The sequence below is a fragment of the Phacochoerus africanus genome, chromosome 14 (genome assembly GCF_016906955.1).
Source record: "Phacochoerus africanus isolate WHEZ1 chromosome 14, ROS_Pafr_v1, whole genome shotgun sequence".
NCBI classification, from domain to species: Eukaryota; Metazoa; Chordata; class Mammalia; order Artiodactyla; family Suidae; genus Phacochoerus; species Phacochoerus africanus.
The window spans coordinates 37,641,089-37,662,891 of record NC_062557.1 but is presented as its reverse complement, the minus strand read 5'-3'; the positions used below and the strand labels follow the sequence as shown (position 1 = coordinate 37,662,891).

Genomic DNA, 21,803 nt, shown 5'->3' with positions numbered 1-21,803 from the left:
CTTTTTAATTGCTATGACGGTTTTTTGATAGTTTTTTAGAGTTCAAACAATCTTCTCCTAGAATTGTCTTTAGAAATGTAGAAATTATTTAACTGCGAGGATAGAAAATTTGATGCTTTAAGGAGAAAGAAAAATAAAAATAAGAGGGAGCCTAATTACTTTTGAGCTAGAAAGCCACAAATTGTTAACACTCTAAATAGTTGAGAGAGGAAAAAAGAACAGAAAAATTTTAAGATAATCTTTTTTTTTTTTTTTCTTTTTGCTGTTTAGGGCCACACCTGCAGCATATGGCGGTTCCCAGGCTAGGGGTCGAATCAGCTGCAGCTTCTCGTCTACACCACAGCCACTGCAATGCCAGTTCTAAGCCGTGTCTCATGGCAATGCAGAAAGGCCAGGGATCGAACCCACATCCTCATGGATACTAGTCAGGTTTGTTACTTCTGAGCCACAATGGGAACTCCTAAAATAATCTCTTTAAAAATAATACTGTGGAGACTTACCCTTGTGTCTGTCTATTTTACTACTATTTGCTATAAAGGACATTTCTTCAGGCCAACTCATATCTTTATTGCGAACTGGAAAGACAGAAACAATACGTTAATTTCTTATGCAGTCAAATCACATGCACTCAATTCTTCTGTTAAAAGAAAGAAAGAGTTCTTATTTCTGAATTAAAAGCTGAAAAAAATCAAGTTAATTTTAGTAATTGACTTTGAAACTATTCTAATTCTTTATATTGGGGACTTCATAGTTATTGGTTAGAATTAATCAATAAGCTAATCCCTTAATTACCTACCTGAAGTAAAATTATACTCAACCATCTATAGAAGGAATTAAAGTTCTTAAACTTAATACATCAGAACTATTGCAATTCTTTCTTAAATTGTGACAACTGCCAGAGTAATCTCTTCATTTTAATACTAAGGCAGCTAGGAATGTTACATGAACTTGATAAGAAAAGACACACTAAGTTTTCAATGACCTGTGCATGCCAGTGTGTAAAGGATGTTTACACAAGTTAAAGTCTCTTGGTGAGTGACCAGTGTTGAAAACTAGTGAAAGACTACACCACTAACTATGAGAAAGTCAGTCTCCTTATTCAAACTCAAAGAGGCAGCTTGAAAATTTTAAGAGACTTTGAAACTTTTAACTGAATTCACTTGTTTTTACCCACTGTTTCCACCTTTGCCAGCCAATGAATGTATGTAGACTTGTTTTTCTTTTAAAGTAATCTAAACAGTGTTACTCTACAATAGGATTACATTAGGGTTTAATGGGTTTTCTTTACCATTAAGAATTTAATGAGTAAATCACATTTAGAAAAATTATAGAATGGATTATCAGTAACTAAATCTTCAAATTCTTCCCCTAAAAATCTAATAACAGATGCAGGCTTCCATGTTATACCTTCAATTACCAGGTGCTGCTCATCCTGGATTTTCAAATATTCCAATCTATGATCCTCATCATCCAGAAGAGTGAGGTAATTCTGTATACAGAGGAGGAAATACTTTGTTAATGTAATTACTAAACTTGAAACAAATACAGAAATAAAAATGAGTAACAATTAAAAGCATCCTTGGAGTTACATAACTCATGTGACAGATATTTAGCATATCACAGATAGTCAGATATACTTACAATTTTGGTGCAAAACGAGGGAAAGACAATGTATACTTCATAAACATATACTTTATGTCTTTAAAAAAGTTATACAGGATTTTGAGGAGACTAGAAAAGACGCCTCACACATCATAACCAAAATTCATTGAGATTTAGATTTTCTGAAGAACTTACAGAAAATTTTCTTTAGTATCTAGTAGGAAATTCAGCAAATTTGCTTGTGATCAAGATGAAACTTGATCACTTACTAAGAATTGAAAATGTAAAACCAAATGTCATGCAATAGAATTATACATTTTTGTTGATGCTCACCCTCTCTAAAGTTCTCACGGAATTAATTTATTTAATTCTGACAACTACCCTAAGGGAAATACTATTATTTCGCCTCATTGACTCATGAGAAAACTGTGACAGAGAGAGTAGGGTGACTTGCTCTTGGTTAATCAACTAACAGGTTTCAGAGCCAGGATTTAATCTCTGGCAATGTGGCTCCAGGAGTTGTGCTCTTAACTTACTGTACTCTACTGCCTCTTGATGGCGACCAGAGGATATAAGAAAGAAGAAACTAGGGAACAGAGAACTGGTTAAAACTACTTATGAGCCAATCTCAGGGTATAATGAAAACATATTGCATGTGTTAGGACAAATGTATATGCAAATAATAGCACTGCCTCTGAGGAGAATGGAAGATGGGAAGTTGACGGGAAGGAAGAATTTTCATTACATACTTTCGAATTGTTTGAATTTTTTTTTTTTTTTTGGCTGTACCCACAGCATATGGAAGTTCCCAGGCCAGGGATCAAAACCAAGCTGTAGTTGCAACCTAAGCCAATGCTGCAGCAACACTGGATCCTTAACCCACTGCACCAGGCTAGGGATTGAACCCACCTCAGCAGCATCTTAGCAGCAGTTCAAGCTATTGCACAGACAATGCAGAATCCTTAACTGGCTATGCCACAATGGGAACTTCTTGTTTGAATTTTTTTAAACGTGTATAAGTTACTTTAAAACAAATCCCAAATAAACTCTATTTGTTAAAAATAAAGATATTTGGAGATCCCCTGTGGCTCAGCGGTAACAAACCTGACTAATATCCATGAGGATGAGGGTTTGATCACTGGATTAAGGATATGGTGTTGCTGTTGGTGGTGGTGTAGGTTGCAGATGCGGCTCAGATCTGGCACTGCTATGGCTGTGGTGTAGGCCAGCATTTGCAGCTCTGATTTGACCCCTCGCCTGGGAACTTCCATATAATGCACATTAAAAAAAAATTTGCAATTGCCTTATATTAATAATCTCTCTTTTTTTTTTTTTGGTCTTTTTGCCTTTTCTAGGGCCGCTCTCACGGCACATGGAGGTTCCTAGGCTAGGAGTCGAATCGAAGCTATGGCTGTCAGCCTACACCACAGCCATAGCAACGCGGGATCCGAGCCGCGTCTGCAACCTACACCACAGCTCACGGCAACACCAGATCCTTAACCCACTGAGCAAGGCCAGGGATTGAACCGGCAACCTCATGGTTCCTAGTCGGATTCGTTAACCACTGCGCCACGACGGGAATTCCCATTCATCTTTAGAAGATGGTACTGTCTGTGATGATCAACTGTTGTTACGGATTTCAGGTGACAAATATATACATGTATGCATACAGTAATTTAGAAGTGAAGTTTTCATTGAGATCCTAGATATGGTTTTCAGAGAAATTCGTGTAGACAAAACCCCCTATAATTATGAAATGTGGATTTAACACTGAATTAGGACTTTTCTTGATTCTTGAGACGCCTCTTACCTCACTGTTGTATAGCCACAGGCGCATATCTTCCTCTTTGATGCGCAGCCTCTGAGACAGGTATTCATGAATTTCCTTGATGGTCTGCATTCGACTAAAACAGCCTGTATAGGCTAAGACCCGCTTTAATGGCGCATTCGGGGAAGGTACATTGCCTATGGTCACAGCAATCAAAATAAGGAAAAAGGCAGATATAAAAAAGAAAAAGACATTCATTCCTCTCAGCAATAGAGATCATACTATTTTAGGAAATATTGATGAGAAACGAGAATTATAGATTTAATAATTTTAGAAATTAAGAAACTTTAAGAGAAAGCTTTAAAATGAAGATAGAGACTCAAGTGTCTTAGAGTGAGCTTTAGCTTTGAAAGAAAGAACAATAAAAATCAGAGGTCCAAATAACTGGCAGTATTTGGGTCCCAAGAAGAGTGGCAAGTATCAACAAGCACTGGTATCTTGGCTGCCTCAGCTGGGTCACACTCAAGAACAAAATCAAAACTCAGTGTAAGAAAAGAGAAGATAAAATGGGACTGGATTTGAATTCTAGAGATAGATAATTGGATTTACTTGATCCGCTTTCTTAAAATAAACTGTCTTTGAATTACTAATTCCATCACTCTCATTAAGTGGCCCAGTTACCTGGCACACTGGTACAATTACATGGGATATTTTTACTTAAAATTTTAAGTAGGCAGAGATGCTACATAGCCATACAGAGCTTTAAAGTGAAGCCAAGAAACTTCTCATGACAAAAAAAAATTGCCGTACAGACAAGTATCAGGGGGTAAAAATCATATGGCCTGCCCCCTCCCCCCCCCCACCAAGGAGACATAATCTTGAATTCCTGAAGGGCTCAAGGTGGAAACAAAAAGAGTGGCAATAAGGGGAATGAATGAAGACTAAATCAAGTCTAACCACATACTTCAAAAGAGAAGAGGGATAAAATGACAAAAGATTAAGAAATCAAAAATAGGCTGTTAAAATAATCTGCTAAACCCTGGTTAACTGTTCAGCCAAAAACCCAGACAAAAGCTGTAGCTTAAAATGGTCATCTCCTCTGCTTATAGGAGGCTATAGTTCATTGAGGAACCCAAAACAAAAATATACAGTATACTTATACTGATATTAACACATCAATAATATCCATTGAGAGTACAATTATCTATAGTCCAGGTAGTTTTTCCACCCATTTCATGGTAACTTAGCTTTTTCCCTCCCATTAAATGTGCTTTGAGTCTTTATCTACCAAACAGAGCAAAGAAAGTACAAAAAGAGGCAGCATCCACTTTTTCAGAGTTGCTAAGAATTATCTCACCTAAAACAGGCTGAAAAATCATCTAACAATGACTTCCGTAGCTGTCTGTTGAAAAGGCTACCTTTAAGTCAATGTAACTGTGGAAAGGTTTGTATACCTGTCACTTCAGAAGGAATAAAAGAGCCTAGCAAACAGCTGTGATAAACTGAGTAACAAGAAAGATGAAAACTATGTTATGGAGAACAAAATCCAACTCTGATCAATTTTTAAACATCCAGCAAAGCAAATCATTTACTATTAGCAAGCAAAGGATAATCCCTAGAAGAAAACAAAAGAGTAAATTTCTTCAATTATATATCAGAGGATTAGTTATAAGATTACAGCAAGAAAGCGTATTTTCACAAACTTCAAAATGATTAATGATTGATTTCACAACTAATTAGTAAGAAATGAAATTTCAAATTCAGAACAAATTTAGAGCACAGTAACTACCCAGTTCTAGGATTCAGAAGCATGTGCAAGTATAGTATCCAAGTCAATTTCCATTGTCCCTAAGCCACATAAGAAATCTGAATTCTAGACAGTTTTTGTAGCGTAGCTCATTAAGCAGGAAGCCACTTATTATACATAATTTCGTGCTTTTGAATAGTACCAACAAATCTAGTGGAATTTACAGAAGCAGCAAAAATCTAGGATCAGCACAAGAGTCATAAAGAATACTTACTAAAAGCGCAACAACACATCTTGCCTCTCATGTTATCTTTCAAAGAGAATTGAAAAAGATATGGGCTATGGGTGCCATGGACGCAAGGCAAATACTATTACTCAAATGGAAAATTAAATCAAGAGTGTTATAGAGAGATTCTTATTTCACTGTTCCTTGATTTTAATGTATTCCCCAAAGACAAAGTTTGGTTAGGAAAAGGCCACTGCTTTGCTATAATTCTTACCAAGAAGTATGTGTAAGAATCTCTATATATTATCTGAAATATAACCTCTAAGGAAGATATTAAACTAACCTTATTAAGTTTCGGAAGAGGGGTGATACTCGGGTTCATAGGTAGTCCTTATGGTTTAAGTTATATTAATTATAATAACATTCTGGGAGTATTAACACAAAGTTTGGGGTTTTATGTGAATGGATGAACTCATTATTTTTGCTGAAGAACAATTTGAAACATTGACTAGGCAAAAGCATAGAGCAAGTTCTGCTCATCAATAAAGTTTAACCTTCCAAAGAAATCAAAAGGGAACATTTTGCATGTATTACATTAAAATGAGAACTTACTTATATGTCATTTTGATAGGTTTGATGTTTTTGAAAGAGAATGTGTTACTTTCTTTTTTTTTTGGCTGTGCCTGGGGCATATGCAAGTTCTCAGGAAAGAGACTGAATCCAAGCCACAGCTGCAACCTACACCACAGCTATGGCAAGGCCAGATCCTTAACCTACTGTGCTGGGCTGGGGATCGAACCTGCCTAACTACAGAGACAATCCTTAACCTACTGCGCCACAGTGGGAACTCCAAAAATGTGTCACTTTCATTTTCAAAAATATATCCTTTGCTCTGTATTATCTACATGTTATAACGGCTCCTTTGACAGAACATGAGAAATGCATCATGTTTTGTTAAGAAACAAGACCAAAAAAACCCCCCAATAACAAACAAAAAAAGATGATATTGCACAAGAAATTACTTCTTAGAAATTACGTAGAGTTGAAAGGATCAGTCACTGACTGGCAGACTCTAGTTTAAGGTCAAGCACATAATTTACGAAAGTTTATTCTCAAAGAAACAAAGTATGTAAAATTAACTTCTACTTATTATTTTTGTATGTTTACAAACCAGAAAAGGGAACAACCCTTCTCAGTTTGCTACTGAGATTTTGCCTCTATCCCATCTAGTCTTGTGCATGACCGTAGATCTAAGCCCCCACAGTGATTTACTGATTCTGTATAAAAACAGATTAAAATGTGTTATTATTACAGTGGCACCAAACTCTGAGCAGTTTAGTTTTTTTTTTTTTTTTTTTTTAAGGAAATGCATGGTATTCTTGCTGCATTCTTAAGTTACCTCTTGGTAAATGCTGAGGAAACATTCTCAGGCTCATCATACCCATATTCACCCAGATGTTAGACTGCTGTGTCCGAGTGGCTGGCTGTTGTCTCAAGAAGAGAAGATATCGAGGAAATAACTCCAGCTCTGGAGTTTCTGTCTTGCTATTCTTGATGACCTATTGTTTAAAAAGATATAAAGTGATCACTATGAAGAAATAAAACTTGTCAATTTTACCTAACTGCTGAGATTTATTTTGAAACTGAAATTCATGTTCAATAGGTTCACTGCCTATATTTCAGTTAGATTACAGAAATTCATAGGTTTATCAGGCTCCTGCTCCTAGACCCATATTCCAAGATTGGTACTCCTGGCAGATATTTTCTGCCCTTTCATTTAAAAGAAAGTAATATCAAAATTAAGGGGAAAAAATCTTAAATATTATTGATAAGTAAAAACATATGGGAATATTCATATCATGAGCTATATTAGTCATACTGCCACCCAAAATATAGCAATTTACAATATTCCTAGGAACTTAAGAATGTATTACTTCACAAAATCTTCTCAGTGGACATAATTTAAAACACCTCATTTCTTTAATACAAATAAAGAGTTCTATGAATTTTCTTAAAATTTTATTTCTTGGGAGTTCCCATTGTGGTGCAGCAGAAACGAATCCGACTAATAACCATGAGGTTGCTGGTTTGATTCTTGGCCTCGATCAGGGTTAAGGATCCAGTGTTGCCGTGAGCTGTGGTGTAGGTCACAGACTTGGCTTGGATCCCGTGTTGCTGTGGCTGTGGTGTAGGCTGATGGATGTAGCTCTGATTTGACCCCTAGCCCGGGAACCTCCATATACCGTGGGTGCAGCCCTAAAAAGCAAAAAAAAAAAAACAAAAATGTCTTGGGAGTTCCCTGGTGGCGCAGAGGGTTGAACATCTGGCATCTGGCATTATCACTGCTGCGATGTGGGTTCAATTCCTGGCCCCAATACTTCTGTATGCCATGGGGTGCGGCCATAAAATTTTTTTTTCTTTCTTGTATTAGTAGTAAGAACAAAAATGTTTGCATATAGTAATTTACCATCTAAGTTCTGCATGACTGGACTGCTCATATTCTTTTTGCCTATAATTAAAACAACTAGGAGTTCCCATCATGGCTCAATGGAAACAAATCTGACTAGCATCCATGAAGATACAGGTTCAATCCTTGGCCTCCCTCAGTGGGTTAAGGATCCAGCATTGCCATGAGCTATGGTGTAAGTTGCAGGTGTGGCTTGGATCTGGAATTGCTGTGGCTATGGCATAGGCCAGCAGCTACAGCAACGATTCAACCCCTAGCCTGGGAACCTCCATATGCCTTAGGTGTGGCCCTAAAAAGACGAAACAAAAAAGCAAAAACCAAACAAACAAAAACCCCAACTAAATTGATGTACAAAACTGGAATTCACATGGTTAAAACATGATTTTTCAGTAATCCCTCCAATAACTTGCTTGCTAGCCCAAAGACATAGGAAAATACATCAAAATAGTTCTTAAAAATAATACAAATGAACTTTTTTACAAAACAGAAACATATTCACAGATTTCAAAATCAAACTTATGGTTACCAAAGAGGAAAGGTTAGGGGGAGGGGTGGGTTGGGCGCTTGGGATTGGAATAAGCACCCTATCGAATATAGAACGGATGGTCAGTGAGGACCTGCTGTATAGCACACTGAAATCTACTCAATATTCTGTGATAACCTATATGGGAATGAATATGTGTATAACTGAATCACTTTGGGTACAACAGAAATTAACACATTATAAATCAATTATACTTCAATAAAAAATTTTAAAAACATACTGCATTAAGAGTTTTAAGAGTAGTACATTATCTTTTCAGTGTTCTAAAAGGATAGCAAGATTAACACTCAAACTCATTAAATCATAAGATCTTATGGAATCTCTAATAGTCTCAATTATTGGGCTTTATTTAATTTATTTTTGCCCTAGTAACCAATGAATTCTGCAAAAGAACACTTTTTTATTGTCAAGAGGGGGCAGTAAAGAACCAGATAAAAACAACATTACAAACCAGGCCTTATTTCCTAGAAGCATTCTGCATGTTCTAACATGCCATAGTATGGCACTAGAAAAGCTCTACTTGGATGCTTTTTAAACTCCTATTTAAATCCTAAGCAATAAAAGAAGTTCTCCGTGAAACTAAGGCCACTAGATGAAAACAAAGTCTGTCCACTTCCTCTAGATAGTCAATGATAGCTGCAAAGTCAACAGTAAAATTTTCTTATGATTTTACTTCGACTGTGATTTTAGCAACGATCAGTAATTCTGCACCTATAGTTGTCAGACTCCGTAAAAACACCTTTGGAAGAATCTGAACTGAAAATGAAGTAATTTTTATAATACATAGCTTGCATTTCAAGATAAGGGATTTTGTGATCAAATTATACATTAAAATTTGTTGTTGTTGTCTTTTTGCCATTTCTAGGGCTGCTCCCTCAGCATATGGAGGTTCCCGGGCTAGAGGTCGAATCGGAGCTGTAGCTGCTGGCCTAGACCACACCACGGCAATGCCAGAGCTGCATCTGCGACCTACACCACAGTTCAAGGCAACACTGGATCCTTAACCCACTGAACGAGGCCAGGGATCGAACCCGCAACCTCATGGTTCATTTCCACCGTGCCATAGTGCCATAATGGGAACTCCTCCTAACTATATCTTATCTGTGTAAAACCGTCTTAGAATAAAAAAGTTCTAGTTTGGATGTTATGTAAGGGAGAAAGTTTTTTGATATACTAAAAGAATCTTCCTAAAAAATACTTCACTTCATCAATAATGTAAAGAGTATTCAGGGCAATGAATACTGCTATTTACTGTATAAGCAAAATAAATAATGTTGCAGAGTTAACTCGCTAATACTTTGACAGTACATACTCCAAGCCCTTTAAATTATTTTAGAGCATTTTTCTTATGCTCTAAATGACTCATTCTAGTAAGAGCAATAATCACAATTCTCTAGCATTGAGTTCTTGTTATTGCATGTTATAACCTTCTCCAAAAAGGCAAACCACAAAAATCCACCAACAGCTACAAGGTGAACTCAATCCCTAATTGGCTTTGTGTGTGGTTAATGGGAGTAATAGTTTCAGAAGTAACCTCTGCCCCACTTCCCCTACATCCACTGATCTTTTTGGCAGTGGTTCTCAGACTTTTGCTCCAGTCTAAGTTCTGGATTATCTTTTTTTTTTTTTTTTTTGGGTTTTTTTAGGGCCATGCCCGTGGCATATGGTATTTCCCAGGCAAGGGGTTGAATCGGAGGTGCAGCTGCTGGCTTATGCCACAGCCACAGCAATGTGGGATCCGAGCTGTGTCTGAGACCTACATCACAGCTCACGGCAATGCCAGATCCTTAAGCCACTGAGCAAGGCCAGGGATTGAATCTGAGTCCTCATGGATACTAGTTGGGTTTGCTTTGCTGAGCCACAACAAGAACTTCCTAAGTTCTGCATTATTTTAATGTCTGTGTTTATGTAGACGACTTATTTAATGGCCTAGCCTCATAATTCCTTGACTCTATTTAGTCCAGTGTCTCTCCTCCATTCCATATAAGCCACTCACTCCATACAAAAATTATTGTATGGTTGGTACCTAATATAGTATTCAGTGAATGTATAAATAAATGAATGAACGAACATGAAAGAACCTAAAATTTATTTAACTAATCTGAATATTACTGAACACTTTGCTACCATGGGTAGGAACTAATTTATGGACAGTGAGGTTCATACAGAAAAGTAATAAAAGACCCCCATCTCTAATTGCTCTTTATATAAGGCACTATTGGCTATACTTACAGGTCTAGGTAGGGCCAGGTTTGCGCCATACCAATGATAAAGTGCTCTCCATACAGGTTCTGGGACCATTTCATAATCTCGTCCATGGATCAGCTGTGGGGTTCGTTTTAATCGTCCTCCTTCTAGTGTTAATGATGTAGCCTTAGAAAGAATGGAAAGTAAATGTTGATTTTCTTTTCTTTTTTTTTTGTCTTTTTGCCTTTTCTTGAGCCACTCTTGCGGCATATGGAAGTTCCCAGGCTAGGGGTCCAACCGGAGCTATAGCGACCGGCCTACGCCACAGCCACAGCGACTCGGGATCCGAGCTGCGTCTGTGACCTATGCCACAGCTCATGGCAACGCCGGATCCTTAATCCACTGAGCAAGGCCAAGGACCAAACCCACAACTTCCTGGTTCCTAGTTGGATTCGTCAACCACTGTGCCATGACGGGAACTCCAAATGTTGATTTTAAAAATTACAGTCTTTTTGGAGTTCTCAAGGTGGCATAGTGGGTTAAAGATCCAGTGTTGCCACAGCTGCAGCTCTGATTCGATTCCTGGGGCCTGGGAACTTTCATATGCCATGGGTGAAGCCAAAAAAAAAAAAAAAAGTCGTTAGTCATTTAGCAAAATGTAGACACAGGAGAAGAAACACATGCCAATGCTCAGTTTCATGTTACTGGAAAAAGAAGAATTTTCTAAAAGATTTTTATTTTGAACTTTTAAAATAAACTATTTAAGAAAGGAAACTCAAGCCAAATCATGTGAATAAACTTTGGAGAAGTTCCTGCTGTCTTGCAGTGGGTTAAGAATCCAACTGCAGCAGCTTGGGTGGCTGCGGAGTTTCGGGTTCTATTCCCCACCTGGTGCAATGAGTTAAAGGATCTGGCCATTGCCACAGCTGTGCTGTAGTTCGCAGTTGAAGCTTGGATTCAATCCCTGGCCTGGGAACTTCCATATGCCATGGGTGTGGCCATTTAAAAAAAAGAAGAAAAAACTGTAGTATTTGGAAACAAAACAAAACAAAAACAAAAAAACAGAGCCTCCTTGCCCGCCTGCTTGCATCTCTCACAACTGTTCTATATTAATAAATCTATTTCTCATCTATTTCTCCCTTATGGAAAAAAAAAACAAAAAACAAAAAAACCCAAAAGACCTTGGAGTACTTGGAAATACTAAGACTGGTTTTCACAGATTTCTTTCCAACAGGAAAAAAAATAATAATTAGTGAAAAAATGTTCACATACATGTGAAACTACATTTTTAGGGTACAGAAAAATGACATTTCTAAGGATGACTAAACTGCTTCTACACAAGTACTCAATCAAAATATTCTCAAAGAAACATTTCTATGCCACAAATTTCCATCTACAACAGGTTAATGAAATGAACCACAATCACTTTCTATATGCTAAAATCTCTAGAATGAAATTTATTAGGGAGTTCCCATTGCGGAGCAGTGGAAATAAATCCGACTAGGAACCATGAGGTTGCGGGTTTGATCCCTGGCCTCGCTCAGTGGATTAAGGATCCAGCTTTGCTGTGAGCTGTGGTGTAGGTCGCAGACGCGGCTCGGATCCAGCATTGCTGTGGCTGTGGTATAGGCCAGCAGCTATAGCTCTGATGCGACCCCTAGCCTGGGAACCTCCATATGCCATGGGTACGGCCCTAAAAAGCAAAAGAAATTTATTAGCAACTTGAAAAAGATGTCAAATTACTTACCTTCACTGGTTCTTGAGTTACTAATGGCTGGTTATCAATAGCCCCTGGTTTCTGAGGATTGAGGTGCAACAAAATATTCCCATTGGCTCCTAGTAAACACTGGTTGTTATTGTCACTAGTGTTATGTTGTCGAGCAAAGCATATATCTGTCCCTGGTGTGGCAGAATACAGAAAGCCTGTAAGAGAGAGGACAAAATCTCTTTATTACACATAAATAGGCTTGAAGATATGAACTCTATGTCCATGTATTAGGTTAATGCTATTATTCTGTGGGCATGGCAGTACAGTGTTAGATTCTGATAATTCTGTAGAAGACAGGAGATAGAGATGCATTCCTTTCTGGACAATATCCGGTATAATAACATTAGGTAACATAAAAGCTTTAAAAATTGCTACCAAATAAACATTTGGAGAGCCTCCTAGAATTTCTAATAGAAGTCTATGTCCTTTGCTAGGGAAGGAAGAAGTATGGCCAAGTAGCTGGGCTCTCACATGTCTTCCCCTAATTCCAAAGGCAGATAATGGTGATAACAAGTCTCTAAACCAATGGAAGGGAGCTAAAACAAGAACTCCAACATGGGAGTGCTAGGAGAGAAGAAAGTGTTCCCCAACAAATCTATTGAAAGGAAGGCATGAATGTTACAGTAGAAAAATACACACAGAAAAATGATTAATGGAGTTCCCGATGTGGCGCAGCAGAAACGAATCCGACTAGGAACCATGAGGTTTCAGCTTTGATCCCTGGCCCTGCTCAGTGGGTTATGGATCCGGTGTTGCCGTGAGCTGTGGTGTAGGTTGCAGACGTGGCTCAGATCTGGCATTGCTGTGGCTCTGGCGTAGGCCAGAGCCTGGGAACCTCTATATGCTGTGGGTGCGGCCCTAAAAAGGACAAAAGACAAGATAAATAAATAAATGAAAAATGAATAATGATGACTTAAGAGTTGTGAACCTCACTGGCATCTTAAGGTATTTTAACTCTCAACTACACGTTAATCTCAGGTCGAAATTCTAGCCATCGATTACTTTGAACCTTCTGTTCACGGTATTGCTCAGCATGTGGATAGCACAGCTATACACAGTGAGCACATATCAAAAAGGACCCTTATGGAGGGTGAAGAAATGACCTTACTATAAAAGTTGATCAGAGAGAGCACTTCTAGGACTGCTAAGTGATCTTTGCAATGTCAGATGGAAAAAGAGAAGCAATAGATCCCCTACAAAGAGCTTTATAGAGAAAATGCTAGATCTGTCCAATTTGCCTTCTTCCTCCAAAGAAAAAGAGGAAAAAAAATCTCAAAGATGAAATAACAAGAGAATAAGATTGAGAGTCTTGCTACTGTATCAGCAGAATACTAGGGGAGTCAACTAAATTCATTGGGGCCAAAATACACCAAAGTCTCTTCCCCATAAAGATAGAACCACTAAGTTTTAGGTAGGTTTCAGCAACTGAAGGGAATTTTTGGAAACATTATGAAGTCTTTCTCAATATTTTAACATAGTAACCCCCAAATTCCAGCCTGGAATGTCTGTAGAATCTGATTTGAGGGTGTATTTAATCCAATGAAGGTATGTTTTTAGTTAAGAGTTCAGGAGATAATTTTTTTTTTTCTTTTTAGGGCTGTACCCGCAGCATACAGAGGTTCCCAGGCTGGGGGTTGAATTGGAGCTGTAGCCGCCAGCCTACATCACAGCCACAGCAATGCCAGATGCGAGCCGTGTCTGTGACCTAGACCACAGCTCACGGCAATGCCGAATCCTTAACCCACTGAGTGAGGACAGGGATCCAATCTGTGTCCTCATGGAACAGGTCCAGTTCGTTTATGCTGAGCCATGACGGGAACATCAGGGAGATAAAAATTTAGATTTTCCTAAAAATTGTCTCCACAAATCTAAATTTATTGACAAACTGATTTAATAGCAATATGAAAAGATGCGGCTTAATCAATGAAAACCGTGAAAATATTTTCAAATTGAGAGATTAATGAAGTAGAATACAGAAGAGCTCCTCTTTGTAAAGCTAATACACTCAAGAATCTGATAATTGACCATTTCATTCAAAAGTTATTTCTGTGAATGGAAGCCTGATGCCTTATATCCTACCAAGCACACTCTGACAAGTGTACCCCTGTAAGAAATGGCCCTGCCTAAGTCTCACTGGGAAACATGTTATACTTACCACTGCCAGCAGTTTCGGAGGCTTCAGATGCAGAAGAAATATTGTCTGAAAACTTCTCTTCTGTGGTGTTCACGTAACTGGGGCTGCCCCCTCCCATTCTATCTTCACTCTGCTCCACAGGATGTGCTGTTGTTCCAAAGGAATACTTTCCTCCATTCAGAACAGATGAAGGCTCAATTACAACAGGGCTGGCATCCTACAAATCATAAAGTTAGAAATTAAGAGGTAAAGTTTAATAATCCGACAAGTATGCAGCTTTCAAAAATCCCCAAATTTTCTGTTGTTTCTAATTCTCCAGTGGTTATAGCCACTTAAAAACATTTTGAGGAGTTCCCGTTGTAGACCAGTGGAAACGAATCTGACTAGTACCCATGAGGACACAGGTTCGATCCCTGGCCTCTCTTAGTGGGTTAAGGATCTGGTGTTGCTGTGAGCTGTGGTGTAGGTCACAGACGTGGCTCAGATCTGGCGTTGCTGTGGGTTGTGGCGGAGGCCAGCGGCTACAGCTCTGATTCGACCCCTCCGTATGCCACGGGTGCAGCCCTAAAAAGACAAGAAAACAAAACAAAAACCATTTTGATGCATAAGTAAATTTTCTCTTCTTTTTATTTATTTGTTTGTTTGTTTGCTATTTATTTTGTCTTTTTGCTGTTTCTTTGGGCCGCTCCCTCGGCATATGGAGGTTCCCAGGCTAGGGGTCCAATTGGAGCTGTAGCCACCGGCCTACACTAGAGCCACAGCAACGCGGAATCGGAGCCGCTTCTGCAACCTACGCCACAGCTCACGGCAACGCCGGATCCTTAACCCACCGAGCAAGGGCAGGGACCGAACCCGCAACCTCATGGTTCCTAGTTGGATTCGTTAACCACTGCGCCACGACGGAAACTCCAAATTTTCATTTCTTCAAAGGGGAATAGTGTATATAAATAAAACTGGTCAGGTAGAATGAGAACAGATGCCAAAAGACTCTGTGCCACATAAAGTAATTTGGACTTTATTCTGCTGAAAATTGGAAACCGTAGAAGGCTTTTGTTGTTATTAAAAATTAAATACTATTAAAGATTACATTGTTACTATAGAAAATATAGAAAAGTATGAAGAAAATAAATACCACAAGTCATCAGATTCCATCATTTAGCATTAACTAGAGTTGACATTTTGATGTGTTTATTTTTTTTGCGATTGAAAAAATATACATATATGTAAGAAAATAAGTGAGAAAAACACAGAATTATGGGCAGGGCACTGACTTATCAGTTATGTGACCTTTCACAATAAGTAAACTTATAAGCCTCAGTTTTTTCATGGGTAAAAACAAAGACAATATTAGTCTCTGTTTATCTGGAGTTATTTAGAGGATTACATAAGCGACACATGTAAAGTGCCTGGCATTAAGTAAATGTGAACTATTATTCTGGTTATTGTTAAACAGATATCACATTTTTAAAAAAAATTTTATTTTATCTTTTGTCTTTTTGTCTTTTCTAGGGCCGCTCCCATGGCATATGGAGGTTCCCAGGCTAGGGGTCGAATCAGAGCTGTAGCCTCCGGCCTATGCCAGAGCCACAGCAACGAGGGATCCAAGCCACGTCTGCAACTTACACCACAGCTCACAGCAAGGCCGGATCCTTAACCCACTGAGCAAGGCCATGGATCGAACCACAACCTCATGGTTCCTAGATGGATTCGTTAACCATTGAGTCACGAAGGGAACTCCAAATATCACATTTTAAATATAGCATATTGCCACTTTCACTTGACATTATACTGACAGGGTTTTTCTGTGAGATGCTTTTAAATAGGGGACTAGCATAATCCACTTTTTGCGTTAAAAATAACTCCAATGTGTAGAAAGAATTGGAGGCAAAAATTAAAAACTGAGACATTAGATAGAAGATTTCTATAATAACTCAGTCAAGAGTCAATGAGGCACTAAACCATAAAGTTAGATCCAGAAGTAAGGAGATGGAGAGAAAAGCATGCACTTAGGAACTAAAAAAAAAAAACCTGACAACTAATTGTGCATGAAAGAGGGACACAGACAATGCCAAAGTAGAAAATGGGGTGCTGGCTTAGATGACTGCATGAGAATTGACACCTTCAGAAGATGAGGCATATTGGGGGAATGGGAATGTTTGGGGCTATTCCGGTTTGAGATACATGGACACTTAAGTCTAATGCTCAGGAGAGAGAAGAGACTAGATATAAAAATTTGGATTTCCAAAAGTACAAGAAAACGGTGTATGTAGAATAAGGAGAGGACAATATAGGATAGGTAGCAGAAGAATGTGGGGAGGACAATGAGTCTGAAGGACCAGAGAAAAATCAGGAGGTGTAAAGTACCAGAAGGAGACACTGTTAGCACAGAACTGTTTTCTATTAAGTTTACTGGCAAGAAAAAACCAGAAAGGGCTGAGACTTGAGGAGAAGCAGATGGGAAGGTGCTATGAGAATGTGTGTGTGGTTTTTTGCGTGTTTTTTTTTTTTTTTTTTTTTTTTTTTTGCTTTTTAGCGCCACAGGTTTCCAGGCTAGGGGTCCAATCGGAGCTACAGCTGCCAGCCTACACCACAGCCACCGTCAGTCACACAGGATCCGAGCTGCGTCTGCGATCTACACCACACTTCACAGCAAGGCAGGATCCTTAACCCCGCTGAGGCCAGGGATCAAACCTGCATCCTTATGGACTCCAGTCGGGTTCGTTAACCACTGAGCCACCATGGGAACTCCGTGTTGGTGTTTTTAAAAGATCAGAATATTTATAAGTGAAAAGGTAAAGGCTAAAGGGATTAACTAGTAGAACAAGATCCCACAGCGTGTCTGAGAAGATAGATAATAATGTGAGTAGAGGAACTCAATGTTATTGTTGGCATTCAATAAACACTGACATGAATTTTAGTGGATGAAACTGATCAATGGATGTGGGTCTTGAAGGCATTACTTACAAAGTGACTAACTGAAACCCAAGAAAACCATTACATTTAAAGGACAAGTTCTACGAGTTTCCTGGTGGCCTAGAGGTTAGATTCCATGTTATAACTGTGGCTTGAATTTGTTCCCTGGCCTGGGAACTTCTGCAATGCCAAAAAAAAAAAGGACAAATTCTAAGTCACAGAATAGCAATAGCACAGTGGATGCTTTAGTTTCTTTTAACGCAATTATAGCATCTCTAATTTTAGCCAAAAAAAGGAGACAATGTATCAATATTTTATTAGATATTTTCTCCCCTTTGATCTGTAGGCCAGGTGAATACTATCAATTTATAGCTCCTTCAGAAATCAGCTCTGAAGAAATTCTAGAGCCTTTAATCAAAAGAGTAGCAAGAAGAATGAGAATAAAACTTAAGATTTCTTCCTACATACCAATTAACTTTACTGGAACCTGCTTTTTAGAAAAAAATTCAGATTTTAATGATCTTCTGGGTCATTTGCTGCTTTTTTATAAATACGCAATTTGAAAGAATAATTGTCTGAAAAATTAGTCTTTTCCCAGGTTATTTTGTTATCCTCTAGAAAACCACTTAGTTCTTGCTGTAAGTATTCCTGAACTTAAACAATATCTGCATAACTATCAAATCATTGACAGGTCATTTAAAATTTATATTCACTTTCCTATTTCATTTATATTAATTTTATTTATGAACTATAAATTTCTTTCTTTTTTCCTTCCTTCCTTCTTTCTTTGTGCTTTTTTAGGGCTACACCCACGGCACATGAAGGTTCCCAGGCTAAGGCTCCAACAGATGCCAGCCTATTCCACAGCCACAGCAATGCCAGATCCAAGCTGTGCCTGCCACCTACACCACAGCTCATGGCAACACCGGATCCTTAACCACTGAGCGAGGCCAGGGATAGAACCTGAAACCTCATGGTTCCTAGTCGGATTCATTCCCACTGTGACATGACGGGAACTCCTAGGTATTATAAATTTCTTAAAAATTTTTATAGAAATATATACTGAGGAAGATTAGGTCTCAATCTTACTTGAACAACAATTTTCTTCAAGTTTTCCTCTTGAGTTTGGCACTGAACAGAATTTCAAGGAAAATACCTGGAACTGTATTGAAAATGCTTTAATGGTATGGGAATCTTATATGGAACCAATGTTTCTAAAGAAAATTTACATGAAACCATCTTAAATTTTTTCCCCCCCAAGGGAATGTCTTTTAATGTAGAATTTTTAATAAATGGTAATGGTTTCTTTTTATTATATATCCTAATATTTTTAAATAAGCTTTTTTGATGTGATTAATCAGTAAAATGAATCAATTTTAATGTTTAATTTTGACAAATGTATACTGCCAAGTAAGCATCAGCGCAATCAAAATATAAAGCATTTTTATCATTCCTAAAAAACTCCTATGACCCTTTGCATTCAGCCTCTCCTTTGCTCTGGGCCCTAGAAACTCCTAATCTTTCCATAACATTAGTTTAGTTTTTGTCATTTAACATGTAGTTCTGTGTGTCTGGCTTCTTTACTAGCGTTATTCATTTGAGAATCATCTGTGCTTCAAGTCTATCAGTATTTCTTTTTATGACTGAACAGAATTCCCTTGTATAGTTATACCATTTGTTTATTCATTCATCCTTTGAGGCACATTTGGTTTGTTTCCAGTTTGGGGCTATTGTGAATAAAAGTGCTATGAACCTTCACATATATATTTGCATGGCATATATCTTCATTTTTCTAAAGTAAATATGTAGGAGTGGAATTTCTGGGTAGTAGGGTAAATGTGTTCCTACATTTCTTATTCTGAATAACTTAGTCCATAGATAAGCTATACATATCACTGGCAAGAAAACAGGTATAAAAATATTACCCAGCATCAAATCTTTTAGGTTGAATTTTACAGTAATTTAGCAATAGAACGATTGTACTAGCTTATCAAAGGCCATAAAGTTATGCCCCCAGAGACTATAGGCTGTACCATATACTTTAACATGGCACAGTGAATGATAGCCTTCAGACTTGGAGAATACAGGTTTTTCTTCACTTCTTTCCAATGTTCCAAACTAGAGTGTCTGTTTTCTCAGTGTTTTTGGCTTTTTTTTCGCTTCTAGGAAATCTGTTGTTCTTAAGTGTCCAACACTGCCTGAAACTGTCACCACTACTCAGGTTCTTTCTTCTCCATTCTCCGCCCTATTTTTCTTGTCATTGCTTCTACTCTTGGCTTTTAGTGAAACTGCCAACATTTTCAGTTAACTAATCGTATCACTAGTGTTTTTCTTCTATATGTTGAACAAACCAACTGTGGTCATATGTTGTAGTCACTGTTGTAGACTGCAGTCTTTTTGACTGTGTTACTTCTAGTTGCTCTGGGAAATTTTTTTTTTTTTTTTGTCTTTTTGCCATTACTTGGGCCGCTCCCTCGGCATATGGAGGTTCCCAGGCTAGGGGTCGAATAGGAGCTGCAGCCACCGGCCCACACCAGAGCCACAGCAACGCAGGATCCGAGCCGCGTCTGCGACCTACACCACAGCTCACGGCAACGCCGGATCGTCAACCCACTGAGCAAGGGCAGGGACCGAACCCGCAACCTCATGGTTCCTAGTTGGATTCGTTAACCACTGCGCCACGATGGGAATTCCTGGGAAATTTTTTTAACCTAAACATCAAAGGAGATTGTTTTGTTTTTACTGACTTCTGGGTCTGGGACTATCAGAAACTATTTTTGAAGCCTGTACTTTCAGAAAAATAAGTCTCTGGAAAGGTCAAGTTTCACCTATGGTGAGAAACTTCCTCATTTTCTCTGAGTCAGTGATTCCTAAAAGGGCTATGTGGAACTTTAATATGATTATAATTTGAGAATTTTATTATTACTTCTAAAATAAGCTGTATGAATAGTTTATGATATTCCAATATAAGGATAAAGATTGACTGTCTTCTCTATTAGCGATGATGCTACTTCTTTGCATGCCTTATACATATGTCTACTATCAGTATTAGTGATCTTAAACCACAAATAGTTATGCCAATCATATTTCCTTACTCTACAATGCTGGTTTTGGAAAAATTAAAGGTAGTATGAAAGAATGGAAAACGTACTGAGGTAGAAATCATGAGACCTGAGCTCTAGAGATTTAGATCAGGTAATAATAAAGTAATTGCCTAATACAACTTTGGGCAACTAAAAAACCAGAAGGGACCTCAGAGATGTCACGTGTAAATTTAGAGAAGAGAGGTGCTTAAAGTGTTTTCTAGCTCTAAAGTTACATGTTAACTAAACAGTAAAATCTGTACACGAGTAGTAACAGATGTTCCCTCAGAGCTGTCAAACAAGAGGAAAGACAAATGTATATACTACAATGACGACAAACAGAAAATATTTCACTATTTCTCCCAATTTATTTTTATAAAAGGAGATTTCACACAGTAGAAAAACACTTGGCTCATTAAGAGGGAACAGATCTGCACGATCCCATGAACAGATAAAGCATTCAAGCTCCAGTGAATGATAGCAAATCTGAGGTAAACCACTTTTGAGGAAGTTCCCTTGGCCTCTTTCTAGTTAGGCATGCTACTATCTTACAGATATTCTGTGCCCACAGACAATCAGTAATTCACATAAGCAGATATGCTATTCTGTGAAGGGAAGCCATTAACTAACGCCAATTGATGCCTTAGGCAGGAAGATCAAGTCCAGAGTAAGACAAAATTGTAAAACATGCTAAGAACAGAATTCTTCTTTTTAAGCAAGGCATTTGTCAAAACTGTCATATACACTGGAATGGTAAATTTAAATCACTAAGTACTACTGCTGCTACAACTACTGCTACCACTACTGCCATTAGTACCTCTAACTTCATATGGGGTTTCTACATGCCAGGCACTCATCTAATCATCATAAAACCCTACTGAAATAAGTATTACTATTATTAATTCTGTTACTCATATAAGGAAACTGTGGTAAAGAAAGGATAAGTAGCTTGTTTTAAGGTCATACATCAAATGGCAAGACCAGGACTCCACCCAACATAGGGAGGGCAGGCTCACTACTATTATTCTATGCTGGCTTCTCATAATATTACTTAATACTTACTGACTACTTACTATGTGCCAGGCACTGGTCTAAAATACTTAGTATGTATCAACTCCTTTAATCCTCATAATACCCTACAAGGGAGATTAATGTTATTACGCTCATTTTACAAAAGAAAAACAAGGATGTCACTATTTTATTTTAGTCTTTTTAGGGCTGAACCCATGGCATATGGAAGCTCCCAGGCTAGGAGTCGAATCAGAGCTGTAGCTGCCAACCTCCATCACAGCCACAGCAACACCAGATGCAAGCTGCATCTGCAACCTACACTACAGTTCATGGCAACACCAGATCCTTAGCCC

At 38.2% G+C, this 21,803-nt stretch overlaps 1 protein-coding gene across 2 annotated transcripts in view; it reads right to left on the bottom strand.

Annotated features, from left to right (window-relative positions):
• Positions 1 to 21,803, bottom strand: part of USP32 (ubiquitin specific peptidase 32) — a 216,698-nt gene that overhangs the window by 36,476 nt on the left and 158,419 nt on the right. Inside the window, exons 13-19 of one of the 2 annotated variants that reach the window (XM_047759224.1) lie at positions 14,465 to 14,660; positions 12,289 to 12,464; positions 10,587 to 10,727; positions 6,743 to 6,902; positions 3,413 to 3,567; positions 1,408 to 1,489; positions 501 to 575 (exon numbers count right to left, since the gene is read on the bottom strand). In XM_047759224.1, the coding sequence (XP_047615180.1) occupies positions 501 to 575; positions 1,408 to 1,489; positions 3,413 to 3,567; positions 6,743 to 6,902; positions 10,587 to 10,727; positions 12,289 to 12,464; positions 14,465 to 14,660 (985 nt within the window). The remainder of the gene's footprint in view (positions 1 to 500; positions 576 to 1,407; positions 1,490 to 3,412; positions 3,568 to 6,742; positions 6,903 to 10,586; positions 10,728 to 12,288; positions 12,465 to 14,464; positions 14,661 to 21,803) is intronic. The other variant, XM_047759225.1, reaches the window with a different exon arrangement.